Source organism: Pteropus medius, unplaced genomic scaffold, assembly GCF_902729225.1.
Source record: "Pteropus medius unplaced genomic scaffold, Ma_sr-lr_union100, whole genome shotgun sequence".
Classification (NCBI taxonomy): Eukaryota; Metazoa; Chordata; class Mammalia; order Chiroptera; family Pteropodidae; genus Pteropus; species Pteropus medius.
In genome coordinates this window covers 13,327,441-13,352,127 of record NW_024355990.1, presented here as the reverse complement: position 1 = coordinate 13,352,127, position 24,687 = coordinate 13,327,441, and the positions used below count along the sequence as shown (strand labels likewise).

Genomic DNA, 24,687 nt, shown 5'->3' with positions numbered 1-24,687 from the left:
TTTCCTCATGGGGTAGTTGTCAGAAACTCTAGGGGTGGGGTCAGTATTCTGTGTTTGAAGAAGCCCCCAGGTGATTCTGATGCCTGGGAAAGTTTGAGAATCATAAGGAGACTGGCAAACTCCCCCACTGGCTCATTTACATACTGCCTGTGGCCACTTTCCTGCCAGCCAGCAGAGTTGATTGAGTATTTGTGACAGAGATAATATGGCCTGCAAAACTTAAAATATTTACTATCTCTCCCTTTGTAGAAAAAAATTTCTGCCATCTCCCCACCATCCCCCAAAAAGTGGGTATTGGGAAGAGGCTGGTACCCTGCCCCCTTGGATCCCATCTCTGTGGCTGCCAGGTGCTGGGGCTTAGCCCTAGTTCAGGGACTTCCTGAAAACTGTAAACAGAAAATTTTATGCATGATAAATACATACTAGCCAACACGATTAGGAAGGTGGGTTTTTAAAAAGCGAGAGAAGTAAATTCCAAGAAGCACCCTCCCTACTCGCTGCTGACTGCCTGTTCGGGTAAGCACTGTGCTTGATGATTTAGGTGGCCTAACTCCATCCTCTGAGATGAGTATTGTATCTCCATTTTGCAGATGAGGAAGTTGAGGCTGGAAGATGAAGTGACCAGTCCAAGTCCCCAGAGTTCAGCAGAGCTTGGGCTGGATCCTGGATCAGCCTTGTGCCCGAATCAGGCTCTCTGCCCCACACTCGCCACCTCTGTTTGCCCAGTTATAAGACAGAAATTCCCCTGATGGACAATGGGGCACCTCACAGGAATCTGTAAATGTAACACACACACTTCTCATACTATTTCCAGTAGAGGAGATGGGTCAGCAGGGGCTGGAGAACTCAATTCAGGCTCCGTCCTAGCGGTGTCCAATCCTGTGGGGAGCACTGTGAGGGAAAGGGAGAAGATGTAGGGCCCACAAGGGCACAGGACCAGTTCTCACCTGCTCGAGCCATACAGGCTAGGTGAGACCATGCAAACACTGAGTCGGTGCTACATACCAACCCCACAGGCTACAGGTCCTGTCCAGCTCCTGGGTATGAATCAAGGATGCCACAAGGAAGAAGGACTTGGTGGTTCAATGAGTCTTGTGTCCCTGTGAGAGGAGAGAAAGTATCAGGATATTTCCTGTTCTGATACAGGAGTGGAACAGAATCGGCAGATCGACAAGATGCCATGTTTATAATCAGGTTGGGGAACCTGTTACTGTGTGATATCCTTGCAGTGTTGATGCTGGAGACTGGAAGTCAGAGGGAAAGTAATGTCTTGTCCTGCTACCGCTTAAGAAACCTGAGGGCTAAAACGCCACTGTCTGGGTGGCTAAAACAGTGACCAAGACTGCCCCCTCCCCCCACCAAGTTATCTCTTTTGGCTTCCAAATATTTTCTTAGAATAGGAAGATGAAAAAATATTCTTAACAAACAGAATAATGTGGTATGTCAGGCAAAAGTTAAAACCTCTGAAGAAAGCTTGCATTTTGAGGAAAAGACTAATGATAACCCTACTTTTTCTCATCAGACAAATCAGTATCCATGACCTGACAGTTTTATTGTTTTAAACAAGCATCTTGGACTGTCTTCTACATGCCAGACACTACGCTAATCTTGACCTCAGAGCAACTCTGAGGGGCAGGTCATGTGAGCAGTTCCATCTCACTGTTGGGTGGCTGGGCTCAGGATGGTGAATGATACTTGGTTGAGCCTCACCGAGAGTGTGTGGCATTGCTGAGTTTTGAACCCAGGACTTAGGACCGTGTCTTCTATTCCTTTCATGGCATCACACTTACTCTGCAACTAAATCTGCACTCAGGAAAGAGCACAGGGACCCCAGGGAGACACAAGACTTAGTCTGTGGATGGTCTCACCTTGAGCTGGTAAAGTATTGTTAGGGCAATAGTTCTTAGACTGGATTGAACCAACTCCCGTTGATAATGGACACTGGGCTGCTGCATAGACAGGCAATGCAGGCTGTAGAGCGTGGCCGTAATGCTATCCTTCTTTCCCTGTTGCAACCATCGTTTTAGGGACAACTTGCCCTGAAAGGGTAATTTTATCTTGCATCCCCATGATACTGTTTTTTTTTTTTTTTTTTTAATTCAAAAAACTACTGTATTCACTGGCTAAATGCTTAGTGCAACCTTGGGAGAAGGACAGATGTTAGCTCTCATTTTGATAGATGAGGAGATGGAAGTAACTTTCCTAAAATCTTATGCTAATGCATGCTAAAGCAGAGTCTAAAACCTGAGGCCTCACCGAAACACCTGCAAAACCTGAGAACAAAACTTGGAAGATTCCACAATGATCGATGCAATCAGCCACCCACAAAGAATCAGGGTTAGCCAAGAGTGGGTGATCTAAATTTCTAAGAAAATGTAAGCCTACACATTGTTTGTGGTTGCAGAGAAGTGTGACCTGCCCACCCAGCATCTAAAAGAGGGGAGTCTAAAAAGCAGGGCTTTGGTGTAATTTCATGAGAGGGACGAGGCCCTATTTCGAGGCATTGGCAACAGCAGCTTAATATACCTTGACACAGAGCCATTAAAATTATCCCACAATTTCTCCTTGTCACCCAAAGAACCTTCTGGTTGTGGTTTGCCTTCCTGAGTAGCTTTCCTATGAGAAGAGTCTGCTGGTCGAATGTTGTTATGTGGCAGTCATGTTCTCCTTTTAAAATGAATGAATTGGCGTCCTGAGTTTTGTACCATTCTCTCAATGTTTTGATTACATTCTTCCTGAGTTGGATTAACTGGGGCAAGGGGGACCTGAGGAACTGAGAACCAGATTCTGGGTGATGGTGAATCTGATAAGAGTCTTACCTAAGTAACTAACTAACTGCCAGGTAGGGAATCTGTAATGAAGCAAGAAACCAGAACAAGGTGAAAGAGTTAACTGAACCAAACTAGAGGAGCAGGTGGCACCTGGAGAAGGCCTTAAGAACTCAAGTCTGCTCATGGGCAATAGATAAAATGGTAGAAGGGGAAGAGGGACAGAAAAGTAGGAGTTTATTGAGAAGACTATTTACTAGGTCTACCCTTTTGGAAGGCCTAGAAAAGACAATGTAAAACAAGCAAATGGGTAAAAATGTAGACTTCTCTGGGTCACAGCCAGATCTATTTGAATCTGCCAGTGCTGCCTTGGAAATTATGAGATGGATGGGGTTGGAGAAGGAGTGGCAAAATTGAGTACTCCTTGTGCCTGAACTGACATAGCCTAAAACCCAGCAGAGCAGGGGGCTAACTGCTCCGCTGGAACCAGATCATCTTTGGGAGAATTCCCTCTTAGCTGCCTGTGAGCGGTGACTAGAGATCTCATTGTCCTGTTTACTTCCTCCTCCTCATCTGAAAGTTGGGCCTCCCTCAAGGTTGAAAGGATTAAATGTGATAATGAATGTGTTCTTATTCCAGTGCCTACCCCATAAATGCTCAATAAGTGCTTTTTGTTATAATCCCTATCCTTTGGGATTAGGCATTAAACACAGATTCAAGATATTGAAACTAGCTACAGCATGAAATACGTGGTTATATCAAAACCATGGTGAGATTGTGGGCTCCCTGTGTGCTGGGCTCGGCAGCAGGCAGCTTTCTCACTCTATCATGTGGAGCCCAGAAAGCCCAAAAGGCTACTGGAGCTCTGCCTGACAACGACAGCCAGCTGGAAACCTTGTGAGTTCTGGCCCTGGGGCATTTTCACTCACTGTTCTGCCTGGAAGGCTCTTCCCCAAGACAGTGACAGGGTTTGCACCTTCATTTCATTTAGACACCTGCTCAGATGTCATATTATCAGAGAACAGCTATCCCTGACCTAACTCCCTATATAGAGTAGCATCCACACTGCTACTGGGGTCTAGCACTACGTGTCCCCTGCTTTCTATTTCTCCATGGCGCTCATTACCTCTGATATGTAATTATGTGTTTATTGTCCATTTCTCCCATTAGCATACACACGAGAGCCAGGATTTGGTTTGGGGCTGTGCTCTTTTCTAAGTGCCTTCCTCACTTTCTTCTACTCAAAAGCCTAGCGCGCTTGGCTCTTAAAGAGCCTGGAGGTTCTTCACACTCTACCGCAGAAAGACACCTACTTGCTCCACATCGTTATCGCTCATAGATAGGACGTAGTCCACGCAATGTAATACCCGTGGTCATGCCGGCTAGGTATCTGCTGGGGAGTGTTCCAAGTAGAGGTATAGGAAGTACAAAGGCCCTGGGTGAGGGAGCAGGTGGTGGGGCTGGAGTGGAGGAGCTGTCGGTATGATAGTGGAAGAGAGGATAATTCTAAGGATTTTGGTCTAAGTAATGAAAGAATGGAATTGACATTTGTTAAATTAAGTCAGCTGAGGGAGATAGCAGGTTTTGGATGTATTGTTTTGAGATGCTTGCAGGTTGGAAGCACCTGCCAAGAATCCCACACTATGCCAAGTCCTTTACATACATTAGCTCCACTGCACAGATAAGAAAATCGAGGCTCCAGAAGTTATGCGTCCCTAGGTCTTAGAACATGTACCTAGGAAACTAGGATTTGAACCCAGGATGCTTCACCAAGAGTTTGTCACCCTGAGAAGCACTGGTCACTGAAAGAAGAGCTGAAGCTGGAAAAATCGAGAATAATTTGGATAAGGTGAACTCAGACTTCTTTCCCAAATTCTGGAATACCAGGACAAAGAAGGCCCTTATGTAGTTGGGCTGATAAGTTTAGGGCAAATAACAGAAAGCAACACATCACAGGAGTGTTGGGGCTGCAAACCCTTTAACCTCATGGATGTGCAAATCCATTTCCACATCCATTCAGGCTGTCACATGATGCCAGAACAATGGAAGGAAACATGGAAAATCCGTTTGAGGTTATTATCAGGGTAACCCTCCAAATTGTCATGTTTTCTAAGATTTGTTTACTTAGAAATCACTCACAAAAAAATACTACCGATGTAATGGACAAGCCTTTCAGAGCCTTTATACCCAGTATGGTCTGCAGCAGCAGCATCACCTGGGAGATGTGGGAAATGCAGAATCACAAGCCCCACCCCAATTACTGAATCAGAATCTGCGTTTTAGCAAGATGGCCACAGGATACACACACCTGTTACAATTTGAGAAGCCGTGGCCTAAAGCAGAGGTCTTCAATTTTTTTCTGTAAAAGGCCAGATAGTAAATATTTCAGGCTTTGCTGGCCCGTCCCAACTACTCAGTTCTCCCATTAGAGCGTAAAAGCAGCCAGACAACACGTAAAGAAATTAGCGTGGCTGTGTTGTAATGAAACTTTATTTATGGACACCGAAATTAGAATTTTAATTAATTTTCATGTGTCATGAAACACTTTTCTTCTTTTGATTGTCTTTCAACATTTAAATATGTAAAATGCATTCTTAGCTCAGAGACTATATAGAAACACACCTATCTTCTGACTTGCCTTTCCGGGCTGACCATTCCCAAGCCCGTCCCCAGCCAACGATCCCCTTCTTTCTTCTCTGTGGACATGGGGCTCAGTCCCCCTTTCCTTCATGCCCTGGGTCATTGTGTCTGAAGGTTGACTACTGAAAGCTGATATGAAAAGAATGGAAGAACTGAGATTTTAATAATATACTTTGCCAGTTCCCATAAATACAGTTTCTTTGCTGTTGTTTCCTATCTTGAAGTTTTCCTGCTCAGAAAGACCAATATGGAGGATTCAGTAGCTAAGGGGAGGAGGCTTATTACAATTCAGTGGCATTTATTCTCTTTTGCCTCTCGACTGGTCTATTTTACAATTCAGCTGCTGGAAAGCAGGAACACAATGCAGGGAAAAGAGAATTATTAAAAAGAAGTAACATTTGGGGAGGGAGTTGGAAGAGGAAGTTAGAGAAGGGAGGTGTTCTCCAGGAGAACAGGAAGATTGTTCCAACATTAGTGGGCTGTGGGGAAGAATGCATGACTTGATAAATAAAGCAAACTATGTCAAGGAGACTTCCTTAAGAAAAGTTTCTGAAGCAAATTAGGCAGTAGGAGGATATGAAAAACAGATAGGAGAGTGATTGGCAGAGCATCTTCCGAAGGCTGATCTGTTTTTTAATCTGTAGTTCACTTTCATGGCAACCACACACTTTTCCATTATATTAGGAATGGGGAGGAGAGAGGAAATAACATTGACTAAATGCCTACGTATGTCAGGAATAGTTACAAGGCATTTCCCATCATTATTTCGGTTTTAATTAAAGCCACTCATGGAATGAGGAATGCTGGCTAGTTTTTAGATGAGGAAACTGAGAGGTGAAGAGATGGAATTGGAACCTAGTTCTGTCCAACCATAAATACCCTAATGTTCTACACTGTTCCACGCAGCAGAATTTATAGTGGAAATACTACCTTCACGAAATTCCTATTTCTTCATACCACTAGAAACCCTCAGTTCTCGGGGGGTGAGGGAAGAACGTAAACAGACCAGCAACTTTTAGAGAGACATCAAGTCCTTTTTCTCTTCTTAAAAAAATAATACCACTGAAGATTTAGTACATCAGCAGCCTGGTTTCTGAAGTTAAACTCTGTACTACCCTATCAATTTAATGACAAATATATAAATCCTTAGCAGAAATGTGAAGTTGCGGACCATTTATCCAGGAATTAGTCTATCAGGCGGATATATTATCTCATTTAATCCTCCAGCAGTCCTGTGAGGCTTTAACACCATTTTATGGATAAAGAAACTGAGGCTTAGAGAAGTTAAATACCTTGCTTAAGTCTATACAGCTGATAAGAGTCAAGGCCAAGATGAAAACCAAGGATTTTGACTGGGAAGTTTATCCTCTTAGCCTCTACCCTGCAGGTTCCATTTAGAAAAAGTACAGTCATGCTAGTTAAGATTCCTGAGCACTCTCAATCAGTTCAGTATCATATGCCATAATCTTTTTGCTGAAGGTAATGGCTATTATGAAACATTCAGGAATATGCTGGACAATCAGTGCAGTATACATGAATGAGCAAAAAGGGTTAAACTATTCTAGGTTTTCCCAGTGACTTCCATAGAACAACTTTCCCATTAGTTCACTGAAACATTCAACTAACCAACAGAGTGGTGGCTCCAAAACCAATTGAGTGGTGGCTCCAAAACCAATTAGGAAAACACTGACTATCCCAGTCCCTCTCCTGGAGATTGCCATATGCACATTACACTTTTTAAGTTCTAGTACTGAAATAGATTCTACTTCACTTTAACCCACCATTTCCCATGGACCAATGTAATGTCTACTCCCTTTAAAGCATATTAATCTATTGAGACCTGAACATAGCTTGGGAAACACCAGAACTAGTCTGAGGTGTGTCCACCAGCTCCGTGGTTCTCTCTGGGAATATGAGCATGAACTTAGAGGACTTGTCATACACTCCTCTAAAGACACGAAGGACCATTGATGATCAGTGTGTACATTTTCTAGTTGAATCCGTGTTCAAGCCTTCTGTAGCTGATGGCAGTTAGGCCTTTGTGTGGGGCATGTCACCATTTGCAAGTCGATGACAAGTTGAGTCTCACAAAGTTGCCATGTGATCCAACACTTTAAATGAGTTGGTTCACGAACCCAAGGTTAAATCACATTGTAAGAAGAACCATTTGACAAGAGAATTTATTTCCCAGAGAATTCAGTCTGTGGGAAAGGGTGAGCCCTATTGTCTGTTTTCTTCCTTACTGTTGTTTATTTGATATTTTCATTTATATAATGCCTATAAATAGAAGCACCAAACTTTGTGGTAAGCAAATTCATTAAATTCCTATGAGCAATTCCTATTGATGTGTTAAATCTGGGGTGGGTCTGTGAATAGACATATGACAGTGTAAGTTCTTTGAAATGCATGTAAAAATACACTAGGAAAAGAGAAAATCTCATCCTCCCCTGTGATTACTTTAAATTAAAAAAAAGGAATCATAGCCTTTCCGACCTGGAAAGCACTTTGGAAATCCTCTCGTCTAAACCTCTCCTTCATAGGTGGGGTTGAAAAGTTTGAAAGTCTCTTTCCTTAAACTCTTCTCATTTAAGATCTTCCAGAGTCACTTTAAGGAGTTAACTTTCTTGATCATTCACTGTAATGGAAGAGTTTGGCTCATTTACTTTTCTTCTGTGTTGGAATGGAAGGCAAGTCATATCTACACTATCCACCTCTTGGTTCTCCTGTTCTCTTGTGTCCTTCATCTTGCTCTTTTTCCCTACCCTCTGCTCCCAGCTTGCTCTCCCCTTCTTCTTCTTACACTGTTATCTTTGAAAATGTGTGTGTGCGCTTCCCAAGCTGGCTTGGATCTGGAGCAAGGTGACTTTTGGTTTAATGGAGTTTTCCCACAGCTTTTGAGTTTGCCCAAGGGTTTGGAAGGTTGGACACCTAACAAAGGAAACTGCCATCCTTTGCCCTTTCAGCAGGTGTGTTATGTTAATATATGGAAGAATTAAAAAGTAAGAAGGAAGGGAAAAAGGCAGAAATTCCACTTTAAGTACTTGTCTACCTCCTGGAAAAGTTCAAGGCTGTTGTTCAGTGTCTGAATTTTTCCCATGTGATTCGCTCGTAGTCCTTAAGTCATCTTTAGACATTTGATAGAGGAAGCATCAGAGGAAAATAAGTTGGGTATTTGTAATGAAGTCAGTGCCCCGGCCTATAGTCGGTGGAGAATGTGCTTTTTCTTTGGTGCTGGGTGATCAGAGTGGGAGCCTTTTCCTACGCAGGAAGCCCTCCTTGCTGCAGGGGCTACTGCGTGTTAAGAGCTCACTCTTTCATATTTCATTCTTAGGTAGCCATTCTCTGAGGTGCAGGCCCATATTTTCCATCCTTGCACTTTGCCTCAGACTCTCCTAAGTACCCAGGAGGGCCGTGTTTTTAATCAGAGGTTGAAATGGAACCTCCCCCTGGGTGCCCGGAGAGTCCCTTTGGGGCAGCGCCCCCCGCCCATCTTCTGGAGGGTAACATCCTGGTGGGGGTGGGGGCTCACTCAGCTTTGATCCCAGGGCACCTTTTGTCCCTGGAGACGGCCAGGCAACCAGGTATGTGGAGGGAAAGTGCTGTCCGCTTTCCAGGGCAGCAAGTGTGGGCTTTGAAAGCGGGACGATAGCTTTGGAGAGTGGCGGGGCGTGGGAGTCGGCGAACACCGGTGGGCACAGCGAACTCATTAACTGGGCATCTCCGGGGAAGTTCGGGCGCGGTACGCCAGCTCACGGGCTTTTTTCCTCTAAAATCCATCCTGGGCAGAACCACCCCACTTCTCACCCAAACTCATGCAGACGAGGGTTTAGGCGGGTGCGGGGTTCGGCGAGGCGGATCCAGAGAGCGCCCGACCCCGGCGGCGAAGCCCCTCCAGCGCCGGTCCGCAACCCAGGGCGCCGGCCCAACCGCATCGACCCGGGCCGGGGCCGGTCCCGTTGGGCGAGGGCCGGTTATACAAAGACGGTAGCGGAGGCTCCGGGACTCCGGTCCCGGCCCATCTGCGGGCGGCCCAACCTCCCCTCGCGTCGCGGCCGGTCCGCCGGCGCCGTCTGCCCTCCCGCCCTTAGCCGCCTGACGAGGCGGCGGCCTCCTCCGCCAGCGCGGGGTCCCCTGCTTAACCCCTGCCCGCCAGCCCGGCCGCTGATTGGAGGAGGCGGGGCGCCGGGGCAGCGGGGACCCCCCCACCTTCCTCGTCCCCTCCCCTCCTCCCCACTGTCGACTCTTCCCACCCCCCCGGACCCCCCCACTCCCAGCCGTGCAAATCTCGCGAGGAAACACGCGGTTTCACTAGTGTGTTTACACCGATCACTACTAATCCGGACCGAACCGATCCGGATTAAGGGGCCGGAGGCGGGTCCCGGGCACCAGCGGTTCCGACCCCCCCGCCCTCCGCGCCGCACCCGAGTGGCCCCCAGCCGAGCGGGCCCCCACCTCCCGGCCCGGCCTGGGCCCTCCTGCGCCTCCTTTGGCCTTTGTCCGGCGCCAGGAGGCCGGCCCCGCGCCCCCCGTGGCCGTCCGGGCCCGGGCCCGCGTCGGGCGCCTGGCTCTGTACGCGAGCCCGGGGATCTGCGGCCTCCGCGGCCCCCCTCCCCCGCCCGCCCTCTCGTGGAGCCCGGCGCCGGCGGCGGCTGCCCGGGCGGGGGGTTGCGGCGCTCAGGAGAGGCCCCGGCTCCGCCCCGGGCCTGCCCAGGGGGAGAGCAGAGTGGTCCGCAGCCGGGTCGGGTCGGGGCCCCTCCCTGGAGGAGCGTGGAGCGGCGGCGGCGGCGGCGGCAGCAGCGGCAGGTGAGAGGCTGAGCCCCGGGCGGGGGAGGGCGCCAGGCCTGGGGCATTAACCGTCCGGGGGACCCCTTCGGCTGAGGAGGCTGCGGACTGGGCCCACCCGGGGGCCAGCGCCGGACCGCAGCTTCTGGGCGCTGAAGCGGGAGGGGCTCCCCCAGGGCTGCGGGTCGCCGAGGGGCCTAGCGGAAGATGGGGGAGGCCCAGGCGGCCCCGGCCTGGGAGTGGAACCGGCGGCCGGCAGGGAGAGGGGAGCGCCTGGGCAGCTGGAGGCCCCGGCAGCCTCCCGGGCGCCCCCGAGAGCTTGCCCGCCCTCCCTCCGTGACAGGTGGGCCTAGAGTTGGGGAAAGTTTGGAGCCGGCGGGAGGCAAGGGGCGCGGGGACCAGGCCCCATCGGTCCTGCTTCCCGGCTGTGAGCTACTGGGAGGATCCCAGTCCAAGGCCCCGCTGGAATGAGACAGAGTGTATATTTCCTCAACATGAGTTGACATTAAATGGAATAACCGCTGGGGTGTCATTTTCCCGGTCAGGCCTGGGGATGGAGGTTTAGGAAATGTTTCGAGAGACCCTGGGGTTTGAGGGAGACTGCAACCTCTGCGATTCTGGCCTCGATTAGGGCAGGGCGACACGCGAGGAAGGCCACTTGGAGAAACACTTTCAATCCTCTTTTTCTTTCTTTTCCTTTTTATGTCTTTCTACCCTTCCGAGAATTTCCTAATTCTTTCTCGAACCTGCACTTGTATGTATGGATGAAACTTTAATTTGTCACCCTTTCATTCCCCTTTGCCTCAAGCCCTCAGTCCAGGAAGGGAAATGAAACTGGAGGATTTGCAGGGGTTGTTACTGGAAATTGTGGAGTTGTTAGATTGCAGAAGAGCGTTTAATTTATGTTTTCATTGAACTTTTAAATCATGACAATCATTCCAACAACTATTTAATATGTCGAAAGGGGTCCTGTGTAATGCTGTATGTTCCTTTTCCACAGAGAGGTATCCAATGGGTTCTGCAAGAGTTGGTCTCTTGCAAAGGATGAATGTATTTGCTGAAAGTAGCCTGTGCATTAACTGGTCATGGAAGGAGTATAAAAATGGTGTCCTCCTGCCCCTCCCTGCTTGGAAGGAGTGCTAAAAGCAGATGTCTAGAGAAACCTACTGCTTCAGGGAGTGGTCACAAGAAGATTTTGTGAAGGAATGGTTATGAAGCTATACTAATTTTCTGAGTGAATGCAGGTTGATGGTTTTACCAAGGGTTCTCTATTAAATTTAAAATAATTTTTTTTTCATGAGCCACTGAGCTCTACAGAAAAGGAGCTGTATAATAGCATTATTTGAAGTTAATTATAACATCTGATTTATGCTGTATTATTATTAATGATTAATATTTTTAGTTTAAAAACTAGTTCCTGTGTGTTTGGGAAAGAAATAGCTAAAATTACTTAGCTAAATTCAGAGGTTGATAGAATTTTCTTTCTTGCAGGCTAGTCCTTGCTCAACTTTTCCAGAGAGTATATGAAGGATTTGAGGGTTTTTGCTGTTGATATTAAATCAGATTGAGAGAAGAATAAGTGGTGCTCAGAAGAGGACTTCTGAGCTGCTTTATAACTTTGAATGTGTTACTATCTGATGCAGCACATTGTAGTTTATCACTTGTATGCTATATTTACTTGAGGTTTACCTGTATGTGACCATTCAGTGAAATAATTACTAAGAGTTTTATTATATATAAAAATTGGCTTCTCATGTTTTAGCTTTTATGATCTTAAAACCTACTTTTTTTCTTTTTCAGTAGAAATGATGGAAGAATTGCATAGCCTGGACCCACGACGGCAAGAATTACTAGAGGCCAGGTTTACTGGAGTTGGTGTTAGTAAGGTGAGTAAAAGGATGATAATGAACACTGTTCATAGTCTAAACACATTTAAAAATCAATTAAGGGCAATTTGGATAGACATACTGATAGGTTGTAGGAGAGAAGATTTGGCTCATGGTTCCAATGAACTTTTAAATCCTACCAGTATCTCAACCATTTAGCAGTACATTTGAAGGTATTCTGTATGGGAGTATATGCTGCTTTTTCCCCTCTGATATGGGAGAGGTCTCCCATGGGTCTTATTGCAAGGATACTAACAGGACGTGTATTCTATGCCATATTTTGTCAAAATTCCTCAGTCACTCAGAAGAAAACTTAATTAAAAGATATTGGCATAGCTTCCTTACTCTGGACTTTTTGGATAGTTACATGGTAGAGTTTTGAAAAATCTGTCTCTGCTAAGTCTGTCAGTTCTTCAGATCTGCAGTTCAGCAGATTCCTCCTGGTTGCACCCCAGACTGCTTTCTTTCACTTCGTATTTTTCCTTCTTGTTCACTCTTTTTATTTTCTCGGAGCATAGAATAAGATTAAGTACCCATTAACGGGCAGGTGTTAAGCAGTGTATTGGCTTCCTGTATGTCCTTGTTTACCTGCTACTTCACCTTGCTGCTCTCATAGGATATATTTGATTTTAATACAATATGTAAAATATATTTATGGTGTTTTATTTAAAAGCTTCACCAACCCAAGACTGTTTCATTACGTAGGCTTGAGACTGACTTTTTGACCTCTGACTTCATGTGATACATTTCTTTGTGTGCTTTTCAAGAAATTTTATTTCTCATGGTAACGGAGATGTTAGTCTTATGTTTTAGTTGGTAGCTTCGTAAAGGAGAAGGTATTTGTCAAGGTTTAGTTGAAAAAACTGGTTGCTTTGACAGGTCTCATAATTTTGGTGAGCTGGAATAGCTTGATAGTTTTTGTTCATTCAACATACATTGAGTGCCTGCTGCATACTGGGCATTGTGCAAGGTGTTAGAGATGACATCTCAGCACACTGCCTCCACGCCCCCATTGTGGAGAGAGCGAGAGATACAGAGACTATACTGTGATGAGGGCTGTATTAGAGCTATGCCATGGTGCTATGGGAACATAGGGTTTGTTACACATTTTGTAGTTCTTGATTTCTTTGGCTACTTTAATAACTAACTTTAGGGCACTTTGGAGAGCTTTACTTCAGACTGTTGTTATATATCGAAGTTATATCTGTAAATGTAAATACTTTGATCTAGGTGAAGTAGCTTCAAGAGGAAGTGAGCACTATATTTAAGAGTTACATTGATCTCTGATTCAGTTGATAACTTAATGACCTTTGATGTGTCTTTTAACTGGAGAATTCAGCAGAAGGCTCATATCCAAATCTGTCTGTTCAAATGGTCACTTAACTGAGTAAAAGTAAGTTTGTATTCAGATTGTACATAGTTTAAACCCAGTGGGCTTTGTTGTTAGGGTGCTTTACTTTCCTCCTGTTTTTAGGTTCTTGATAGCTATATCCAAGTATACTTTTGATGGCATAGAACATAAGTGACGAGAATGGGTGACATTGTGAATTTTGCTGCCCAGGCTCAACTTATCATGTAACTAATGTGTCAGAAAACAATCTGATGATCTTTTTAATAGGAAATTTTACCTTTAACATATAGCGAAAGATGTTCATTTTTATCCAGATGTTTTTATGGCATTAATTTTATGTTATTTGACATTTCCATCCATGGTAAGTATATTGATTACAATAAATTCATTATTTGGGGACTAGCAAGAGAGTATCCCTCCCCCCATAGCAAAGAAACTTGAACGAAAAAAAGTAAATTATTCTGTAGTTTGTGGAGTTAGGAAGAAGAAAAGAAAATCTCCTATTTCGTACAACTTTTACCTGCAAGATGTTGTATCTCACAGACCACTGATTTGAAATAGGAGTGGGGAGGAGGCCATGGTACTGGGAGAAAAGGTGCTTTTGGAAAAATTCCTCCTCCAACTTTTGAATTCTTCATTATGGGTCATAATTTCCCAGTGAGGGTGTCACTGTCTTGATGACAGCTTTCAGTTTTGCAAAGATCAAGAGAGCTTGCAGCCCTTGCTCCAAATGGGAGAGCAGAGTGACTTTCCCGTGATAGTGCCATCTAGTGGGACTGGCGCGGCCTCATGGACTGTCTCTTGAGTTTCTCCAAACTATTCATAACATTTTCAGTACTTTTTGATGTCCATAGAAGGAAGAAAGGCAGTGCCACTGTGGATTCTTTCCTAGTGGACAGGAGTGTTTTAAGTAGCTGCAGTCTTTGAACTTCCTGGTTATTATAGATCTTCTGTTATGTTGCTTCAAGTTTTTCACACCTGCAAAGTAGATATATATCACAAAACCTACCCTAAAACGAAATGGCCAAACCACCATATTAATTACTTACATTTAGGTTGCTCTTTATTTATATTTAGGGTTTTTATTTGCAAGTTTTTAAATTTTCTTGTGTATTTTATTTATGTGCATTTAGTTTCTTTTCTGTTAGCATATTTAATTTATAATAACTGGTAAACCAAAAGCATTTGTCTTGTGCTTTGGGATGTACTGTGTGGTTTTTGTTTAAGAGATTGATGTTTTCTGTCATTAGTGAGTTGATAGAAGAAAGTAGCCTCATGTGCACCAAGAAGCTATAGCTGGTTTTCTTCCTCTAGCTGCCATTTTTTAGGAGGCCCTGTATCCATCTTGTTAGCATTTTTGAGATGAAAGTCACTCTGCTCTCCCATTTGGAGCAAGGGCTTAAATTGTGATATGAACCTACTTTTGCATTTCTTACTGACCTGCCGTATGAGCTGTTCTTTTTTAACATCTCTTCCTTTAAGCACTGGATAATCCACTTTTAGTGATGTGAAACTGACTATACCCCTATGTTCATGTTTTTGCAGTTTATATTCCTTTCTCTGCTCCCTTTTGGCAATCTAAGCACAGGTAGTCTCTGATTCTGGAGACTGTAAAGTAGGTGGAATTTCACCCTTGCGTGCACTGTTACCTGTACCTAGTTGAATTTTAATGCTAATATAGTAGCAAATACATATATAGTACTTATGATGTGCCAGATACTGTTCCATGTACAATAAAAGCAGTAAGAATTGAATTTAGATCTTTCATAGGTATCCTAGGGATACTAGTCAGTAAACCGCTGTTCTTTTTATAAGACACACTGACTTATGCCCACTGCATTGCCCCCACCAGTTGAGTCATTGGCTCACCAAGGATCATTTCATGACAGCTTGCATTTGTAATATAATTATATGATTTAATACAAAATTATGTAAACCAGTGAAATATGACTAAAATGAAAGAATTGTTGATTCAAAGAAAACTAAGTTAATCTGGAAGAATTATTCATTTACATCCTTGGCAAGTATCTTTTAAGTTCTCTCTTCACTTGAAGAAATCGAAACTGGAAATTGTAGATGATGCATTATGGGTGTGGTTTATGTAAGACAGTGTAGATTAACTGCAGTCAGTGGCTCGATAACTCAGAAGGCCTACATCAAAAGACTGGCAACAGAATATATGTTTATGTACTTTAAGTTCAAAAATATATTTAAGATGTCATTTTTTTTAGATTCCCCACTGTAACCTACTTTTTTGACTCATGTCATTGGTTTCATTTGTATTGAATAAAAGGATTATGAAGTACGTGGATGCTATTGAAAAGAGCGAAATGAGAAGTCCCTTGAAAAAGTGGGACAGTTTGTTTTGGCACAATAAGAGCCTTCACTTTATAGAACCTGAAGCAAGACCATAAACTTTTTTTTTTTTTTTTAAGATCATATACCTTTACGTAATACCACATAAAAGATTTTTGATATCTTTTTAAAGAAAAATAATTTCTTTTCCTATCTTATAAATTGTGAGTCTGATACATGATTACTTTACATGATCAAATTTGACTTGTGAAAGAAGTTTAACCAACTGATGATAACTTTCTCTACTACCATTTAGTTAATTACATCAATCAGAAAGTGTTAGTTATGGATATCTAGTGTTAGCTGTTTTATATACCAGTGCCAATAATTAAAAAAATATATATGTTTAGGTGTTTTACATTTAACACATAGTTAGACAATGCTCAGTTAGCATAAATGCTGAAAAATTGTCTATACTTCTATTGGTGAATTTTAAGGAATTGTTGATAAATATATTTATCTTTATGTTGTCTTCTCCATTTCACTTACTTTAGTATTTATTTAGTTCTCCCCTCATTTCACATGTAAAGTATCAACTCATGTCTCTTTCCTCTGACATTTTTCAAGCATTTGTCTGTCCCCACTGCTACTGCCTTAATATAGACCTTCATTCAGGACCAATAGGTAGTCTCTCCTGCCTCATTCATCTTTCTGTAAAGTGCCACCAGTTGTATTTCTAAAAAATACCAATATTATTGTTTTACTCCCTTGCTTTAAAGGCTCCCTATTGCCTACCGGATAAAGTTAAAACTCCTTATTCTAAATTTTCAACTTTGTGGCCAGTTTTCTGTTTCCCTACTGCTATGTTCTACTACCTCAAACCATGACTGATCTCCTAACCTGTAATGTTAGCAAACAGACTCATGCTGTCTCCGCTACCTTTCGTTTTTTATTTGCCTGACATACTTTCAGCTTACTCTTCAAAGCATAGTCCAGATATCTCTTTGTAGCTTTTTCAGATACCTCCACCAATATAGTTGTATTATCTTATTAGCACTTCATAATTTACTTTTATTGTAATACATTATTTGTTTTCCTTATTAGTCTTCTTGAGAATGTGGCTGATATCTTTATCTTTGACTATTCAAATGCTCAGCACATCGTATACATTGAATAAATCTTCATTGAATTGGAAAAGAGTATTGAGAAGATGATAGTATTAGTTGTCACTCATATAGGCATGGTCTACTCTAGCTTTTTGATTTAATCCAATCTCAAAACTCTTTATCTTTTAATTGGAAATTTTAGTTCATTTACATTTAATGCAATAATGTATATTTGGGTTCAAATCTGTCTTATGCTTCTTTTACTTCTTTTGAAAGTTTTTCATTCTCTACTATGAAAGATAAAGAAATAAGCATTTTCATACTTTTTCTTTTTGTCAGTTATGTTTGTGACATTGTTTCTCCTAGTTTAAAAGTTATGTAACTCTTATTTGTTATAGAAATTACAATATGTGTCCTTAATTTATAAAGATAATGTTGATCAGTTCCTTTGCCCTTCTTTTCATCTTTTCATCAAGAGCCTTGAAGATTTAACTTCATTATTCCTCTCCCAACTCACATGCTGTCCTTCTGTATTTAATTTATATGTGTAAATGTGTGTATGTGTGTGTTTGTGTCTATGTGTGTGTGAGTGTGTGTGTGTGTGTGTGTGTATATATATATATTTTTTTAGTTTAATAGACTTTATTTTTTAGAGCAGTTTTAGGTTTACAGTAAATTTAGGAGGGGGTTCCCACATACTCCCTCTTACTTTGCCAGTTTCCCCTATGAACATCTTGCAATACTGTGGTAGATTTGTTACAACTGATAGCCAACATTGATGCATTACTATTAACTAAAGTCCATAGTTTAACATTAGGTTCACGCTTTGTGTTGTGCAGTTCTGTGGGTTTTGATAAATGCACAAAATATTGTGTGTCCACCATTGTGTGTGTGTGCATATATTTAAGAGTCCATAGGTTATTATAGAGTCTGTTCTATATAGTTAGTGTTCATTTAGTCTAACTTATGTGTTTACCATTTTGTTTGGTCTTCATTCCTTTTTGCATCTCTGACCTACCTGGAAGACTTTTTCTTTTGCCTGAAATACATCCTCTGGAATTCCTCTAGTGTGGGTCGGTCTGTCAGTGATTGTCTTTCCTTTTTATTTTGTTTAAAATGTCTATTTTTGGCTTTATTATCAAATGGTATTTTTTGCTAGGTTTAAAATTCTAGGTTAGTTATTATTTTCTTTCAGCACACTGTTCACTATTGTCAGTTGGCTTCCATTACACCCTTCTTATTTTTAGTCTTGTTGCTGTTCTATTGAAGGTTATCAAACTTTTCTCGGCCCATTTTTGAGCCTTTCTCTTTGTGTTTGATTTTCTGCCCTACAATATGGGGATGGAGAGATGTCTAGGTTGGATTACTTTTTTTTTTCTTTACTATTTACATTTGCTTTATTTAAATCTGAATATTTTGGGGGAACACGAGCATATACTTTAAAAAAATAGATTTTAATTTTTAGAGCAGTTTTAGGCTCATAGCAAAATTGAGTAGAAGGTACAGAGATTTTCTTCATGTTCTCTGCCCCTACACGTACATTATCAAGATCCCCTACCAGGGTAGTGTACTTGTTCCAACTAACGACCTACATTGACACATCATTATCACCTAAAGTCCATACTTTACAGTACGTGTTCACTTTGGGTTTTGTACATTCTGTGGGTTTGGTCAAATGTATAATGTTGTGTATCTATTACAGTATCATACAGAGTAGTTTTACTGCCCTAAAACCCTCTGTGCTCCAGTGTTCATCTCTCCCTCCCCTAACCCTTGGCAACTACTGATCGTTTTTACTGTCTCCGTAGTTTTGTCTTTTCTGTATTATCATGCGATTGCAATCATAGAGTATGTAGCCTTTTCAGATGCATTTCTTTCGCTTAGTAATATGCATTTAAGGTTTTTTAACCTCATTATTATTATTATTTTCTTTTTAGCACTGAGTAATAATTCCATTGTCTAGATGTACCCAGTTAATTTATCCATCCACTGAGGGATACCTTGGTTGCTTTCAAGTTTTAGCAATCATGAATAAAGCTGTTGTGAATGGTGGACTTATTTATACTCCTCGGGATTCACTGGCCTTGAATCTGGATTGCTGGTTTTCATCAATTATAGCATTTCCTCAGCCATCCTTTCCTCATATATTATTGTGCCTCTGTCTTATTCACCATCATCTTCTTACTGCATTTTCTCTTTCTCTTATTCTGTCTTCTGTATCGCTAGTTTTTACTTACCAAAGCTGAAGGCTGGGTAGTTATTCTGACCTCCTTTCCATCTCTTTATTTTCCCTTTTCGTTATTAATCTGCATAAACCTATGCATTCAGTTTTCGTGAGGGCTGGTTTATTTCTGAGTCGCTCTTATCCTGGTAGCCCTTGTGCTCCTTGTTTAAAGTATGGGGTGGGTTTCACAGACTCTCCTTATTGAAGTTTCTTCTCTTCCCTACACTCCAGGCCTGCTAAAGTACAGCTCAGTTTCAGAGCTTTTCCTTTAGTATTAAATCAGCAAATGCCATTAAATAGAAGTAAATTTTTTGAGTGCTGAACTTACCTTCTTGAAGTCTTGTCTTCCCCTGGATTTTGATACAGTAATTCCTTATTTCACCTTTTTTACAGTCAGTAATGTAAAACTTTTTAACATTCACAAGTGTGCATAAACTTGTGCCACAGTGAGTAAAGAATCCATATATAGTTTTCCTCGTGATTTTTCACTTTTCATTTGTTTTTTCTTCTTTCCTATATGTGGTCACTGTTGTCATTGTCATCATTCCTGGTCTTTAGAGTCATTTATTTCTTATATTTACTTTTAGTTAAATAAAGATTAAATTAAAATATTTCTTAAAACTTTGCTTTTAAAAAAGGCAAGAAGAAGGAAAACAAAGAAGGTATGTTACCAATGATTTCTTATTTCAAACCTGAGTCTAAGGATGATTTGACTTGGTCAGTCTTGTTCTTCCTCGTTATCTTGTCTGGGTCTCAGATTGGTAGGTTTCACTTGGTCCTAACTACTACTAGATGTGATGGGATGGATTCGTTTAGCATCTGTTTCCTAGTATATTATTCGTGTTTAAACACTTCTTACGCTATTCTCTTTCACTTTTTACGCAGTTGCCTTGTATTTCTGTCCAGAAAGAGACTTGGCTTTTCCTAGTCCCAGATATTCCTTCCTTAGACTTTAGGCACATTAAAAAACAAACAAACAACAAAATGAAACAAAAAACGTTCTTGGAGTACTAGGTAACTATGGCCTGCAGCAAGGTGACTTTCACCATTGGCATCTTTCTATTCTCTGGTTTATTTGAGGGTAGCTTTTTGGCTTAATGTGGTGCTATAGAGCCTCTATTGTAGGATAATTTGTTCTAGCATCTGCCTGCCCCCTGGTCAGCTTTTTTGTCCTCATTAAGACATTCATGGGAAATCTCGTTTCATAATTTGGACTATTCTTGCTTTCTACCCAAGGAACACTCCTGTGCAGATTAGAGCAGTCTGAAGGATCTATATTATCAGCCTAAGCTCTTCTCACTTTGATTTATTAGTTTTTTGCCTGTTCTCATGACTAAGTCCCACTCTGTGCTTTCTTTCCACTTCCAGTATGTTAGTTTTTTAGAATCTTATCTTTATAGTTTAGCAGTAGAACATAGTTTTATTACATTAGCCACAGATGTAAGGTGTCATTTCCCTACCTTGGCACTTCTGATTTAAAACATTTATTTTTGATGAGCTACCCCAAAAGAGGGAGCCATAGTTAAAGGGGAAAATAAAACTCAAAAATTCCATTTAGGTACTAATACTATCAAAGAATGAGTAGTGGTGTTAAAATACAAAATCTTCAGGAATTAAGGCTAGAACAAAATCTTGCCAAAATTCTTTTCTTATTAAGTTCTTCATTATGTATATATAGGCTTTTGGGAATTTTGGTTGCAAATACCTTAGGAACAAGAAAGTACCTTGTTCTATCTGTTAAGTATACCCTGAGGATATCAGCAAGGGAAATAGACATGGAACATTTTCCTAAAACTGTTCTTAAAGAAGGAGTGATGTCTGTTTCCTAGTCCTAACTAGATGAGGGAGATAAAGAGGTTGGTCATTAAACTTTACCTTTTTTTAATTGTTGTAAATGTACATAAAATTTACCATTCTAACCATTTTAAGTGTACAGTGACATTAAATACATTTACTTTGTTATGCAACCATCACCACCATTCCTCTCAATAACTTTTTTATCTTGCAAAAATGAAATTCTGTACTTAGTTTATAATAAACTCTATACTTACCCACGTTTTATATATTCATTTAACTGTCAGTGGAGATGCTTGGGTTGCTTCTACCTTTTGGCTACTGCGAATAGTGCTGCTGTCAACATGGGTGTACAGAGATACCTGTTTGACTCCCTGCTTTCAATTCTTTTGGTATAAATGCAGAAGTGGAATGGCTGGATCATATTAAAATTTCACTCTTTTGTTAAAGCTTGACTTCCCCTGAGCCCTTATCATTGACAAAGGGCAGCGAGCAGATGGTGATTCTTTTTCTTTTGGTTCACATTCAGCAAAAGCCTTAGAAGTGTTAGAAATTTTGTTAACATCTAAGAACTAGTAATAATACTCAAATTGCAATTATGTTTGCAAATTGTATTATTTGCCCAGGAAGTTGAAGAACTAAGCCACTGTGTAACCTGGCGAGTTATATAGGATAGGCTTTTATTTTAACTAAAGCATAGGTAGTTTTAGAATGATAACAGCAAGTGACTATCTAAATTTGCTATACTAGAATTTTATTTTAATCAGTATTGCCTCAAATATTAAGTCCTATGAAGACTGTTAATGTTCCCCACATGAAGATAACAGGGTGATGGTATCTATTCTAATAGATGTGACCCGTATGACTGATAACTTTGCTTATACAGAGAGTAAAATATGTGACTTTTATCACACGCACTGCTGCCACAGTTGGCGTTAATTTATTAATTTAGTACCTGTTTTGTTCAACTCCGAGAGAAATACTAAGGATTAATTGTGAAATTAAATGGTAATCTGAAGGGCCAGTTAATCTCAGGAGATGATGCTTCTAGTTTGAGATATCTTCTGTTATAAATTAACTTTATCAGTTGGATTTAGTGTTCAAATTTAGCAGTAGCTGCTAGGGTCAAACCAAAACCGACTTATCTAATCTTTATTATATTAGCAATTGACCAGCTAGAACCAAAACAAAATGTTCCATCAACTTCCTCTGGCCTGCCTCTGTGATCATCTGAATAAGATGAAGGAAAATCTTAGTGCCTAGACTTTCAGCACTCTAGATGTGTCTAGATGTTATGGAGGATTTAAAAAAAAATCAGCCAGATGCTCTGTATACTCTTGAGGCACTATAATCAAGCAGATATGGACCCAGATGTCTGTGGCACACAGGTAGAGATGGAGATGTGAAGGTGTTATGCTCCTAAGAGAAGAGAGTATAATTATTTGCTCAAGAGTCAGGTTGTGCGTAGAAGGATGAGACTTTTTTTGTGTTGCTCAGAATGATCACTAAGATTACTGTTGATAAACGACACAAGAAAATTTATGATAAAATATTTTGAATAAGTCATAGAATGATAGTACAGAATAGCTTGGTTTTAAACTGTAGCAAAACTTCTTAGGGTCTAGGGCAGAGGTTCTTTTTTAAAGGATTAATTTTAATTAGATTATGTAGTTACATACTACAAAATTTAAAATATTTAAAAGATATACAGTGAAACATGCCTTTCCTGAATCCTCTGGTTTCCCTCCTTGGACACAACTGCTACTATGAGCAGTTTCTTATGTTCTATGTATATGTATGTATATAATAGATATATGTGATACATCATAAATATTTGATATATGTGTAATATGTATATGTAGATAAATACATATATATTCATCACTCCATATAAAAATATAGAGACAAACATATGCAGTTTTGTATTTTGATTTTTGTGTATAAAAGAATTTAGAAATTGTTTTGTATTAGTACATGTAGGGCTTCTTTGTCCTTTTTTCTCAAGGCTGCTTAATATTCCATTGTACTGCTGAACCATAATTTAAACTGTTTCGTGATGAACACTTTGATGGACAACAATGTTTTGTTGATATGAGCAGTGCTATATCAGTGAAATAGCTTTGTACATAATTTCATTTCACATGTTTACATGTATTTACAGGGTAAATCCTTATAAGTGAATTTGAAGTGGAATTGCATTTGTAGTTTTGGTAGCTATAGCCGCAGTGAATGAGAGCATTTGTTTCCCTATAGTCAAACATGGGCAAGGGAGTCCATGGACAGATGTCAGGGTTCTTGAACCTCGTAAAATGATAGGTAAAAATTTGTATATATTTATGGATGTGTCTTTTTCTCAAAGGAAAGGTCCACAGTTTTTATTACATTCCTAAAAAATTCTGTGACTTGGCATAAGATTAAAAACCATTGTCTGTCAGTTAGTAGCCTCAATTAAGAACACATTCTTCTTTACAGGAAGTATTTGAGCAGAAGCGTGTAAGTACATAATTATTAAAGATGTTGTATGGAGAGTTATTGTGTAGGAGACCAGACTAAGTCTAATTCCCAATCTTTTATTATCATTCTCTTCACTCCCTTGGTAGCTATGTTTTAAATAAACTGGATTTATTAAACAATACTTTATTTCCTCAATTTTATTAGAGCTTTAGAGAAGTATCAGGTGATTATTACTATAAGGAATTGAAATTCTTTTATTTATACGGAGTTGGTAAAATTTTAGCTAAAGTCAAGTCAGTTTGGCATTTTAAATTGGCTATGTGGGTGAAAAATACTTAGAGACCCCCCCATTATTATCTTTAGGACTTGTTGGAGATCCAAGGAACAGATCTGTATACCAGATAACCTCTAAGGCCCTTTTGAGTTCTCTGTGTGGGTGGCAATAATATATATTCTGAGATTTAGATGACCTATATTAAGTTCCGCTACAAGTACTATTACGGATAAATCCTCACCATAACAGATTCCATAAGGCTTTCATATTTTGAGATAATGGGATTAATTTGTAATATTATAAATATTATTAAAAGTCACAGTTCTGGAGGTCCTGGAGTGAAAATAAGAGCTCCATATAATGAATTAGAAAGTTAAAAGATTTGATTTATTTAGTGATAGTTGATGGTGTATATAAAGCCCTCTCTTTTTAAGTGCTGTATTAAAATTTGGTGGCTTGTTTTGAAAGAGTATTATTCTAGAGATGATTTGCAATATTTTATGTAGGGAAAAGTGAGATGAAACTATGTCATGTTAGATACTTGAGCAAAAAAAAGGTCTTACCTGTTAATAGCACTCAATAGGATATTAAAAAAAAATAGATTGTTACATATTCTGGAACAGAACCACAGGAGCCATTTGTACAGAATTATTTGTTGTAGATAACTTATTGTAACTAGTTATCCAAAGTTTTATTTGTTTCTGAAATAGAAGCTTAGAACAGAATTCTTATGGGCTATCCTTAAAACTTTTTATGGTGCCATTTGCTATAATGGGGTTCTGCTTTTACGAACAAACCTTTAATTACAACGAATTTCTAAGATCTTTGTGTTACTGATTGCAGATAATATTCAGATTATTTGAAGGGAGACTAGAGAAGTTAAATATGCATACCACTAGAAGTATAGCAAAACAGAGTGATAATAGCTAATAATTCCTTAGTGGAGATAAAATGGAATACTTAAAAAAAATTCACCTCAGTCCTAAAGGAAGGAAGGAAAAGAAGTAAAAAAAACAAACAAAAAATGTAACAAATAGGAAAGTAATTAACAATATGATAGATTTAAACCCAAATATATTGATTATTAAATAAATTGTAAATGACCTAGCACTC

General features: G+C 40.5%; 1 protein-coding gene across 6 annotated transcripts in view; it reads left to right on the top strand.

The window, feature by feature from the left end:
• Nucleotides 1-10,077: 10,077 nt before the first annotated feature.
• Nucleotides 10,078-24,687, top strand: part of TLK2 (tousled like kinase 2) — an 87,652-nt gene continuing 73,042 nt past the window's right edge. The window contains exons 1-2 of one of the 6 annotated variants that reach the window (XM_039859921.1): nucleotides 10,078-10,211; nucleotides 11,994-12,076. In XM_039859921.1, coding sequence (XP_039715855.1) covers nucleotides 11,996-12,076 — 81 coding nt within the window. In that variant the 5' untranslated portion in view covers nucleotides 10,078-10,211; nucleotides 11,994-11,995. Of the gene's footprint in view, nucleotides 10,212-10,373; nucleotides 10,534-11,990; nucleotides 12,077-24,687 lie in introns of those variants that run through there. The other 5 variants (XM_039859920.1, XM_039859917.1, XM_039859916.1 and 2 more) reach the window with 5 other exon arrangements.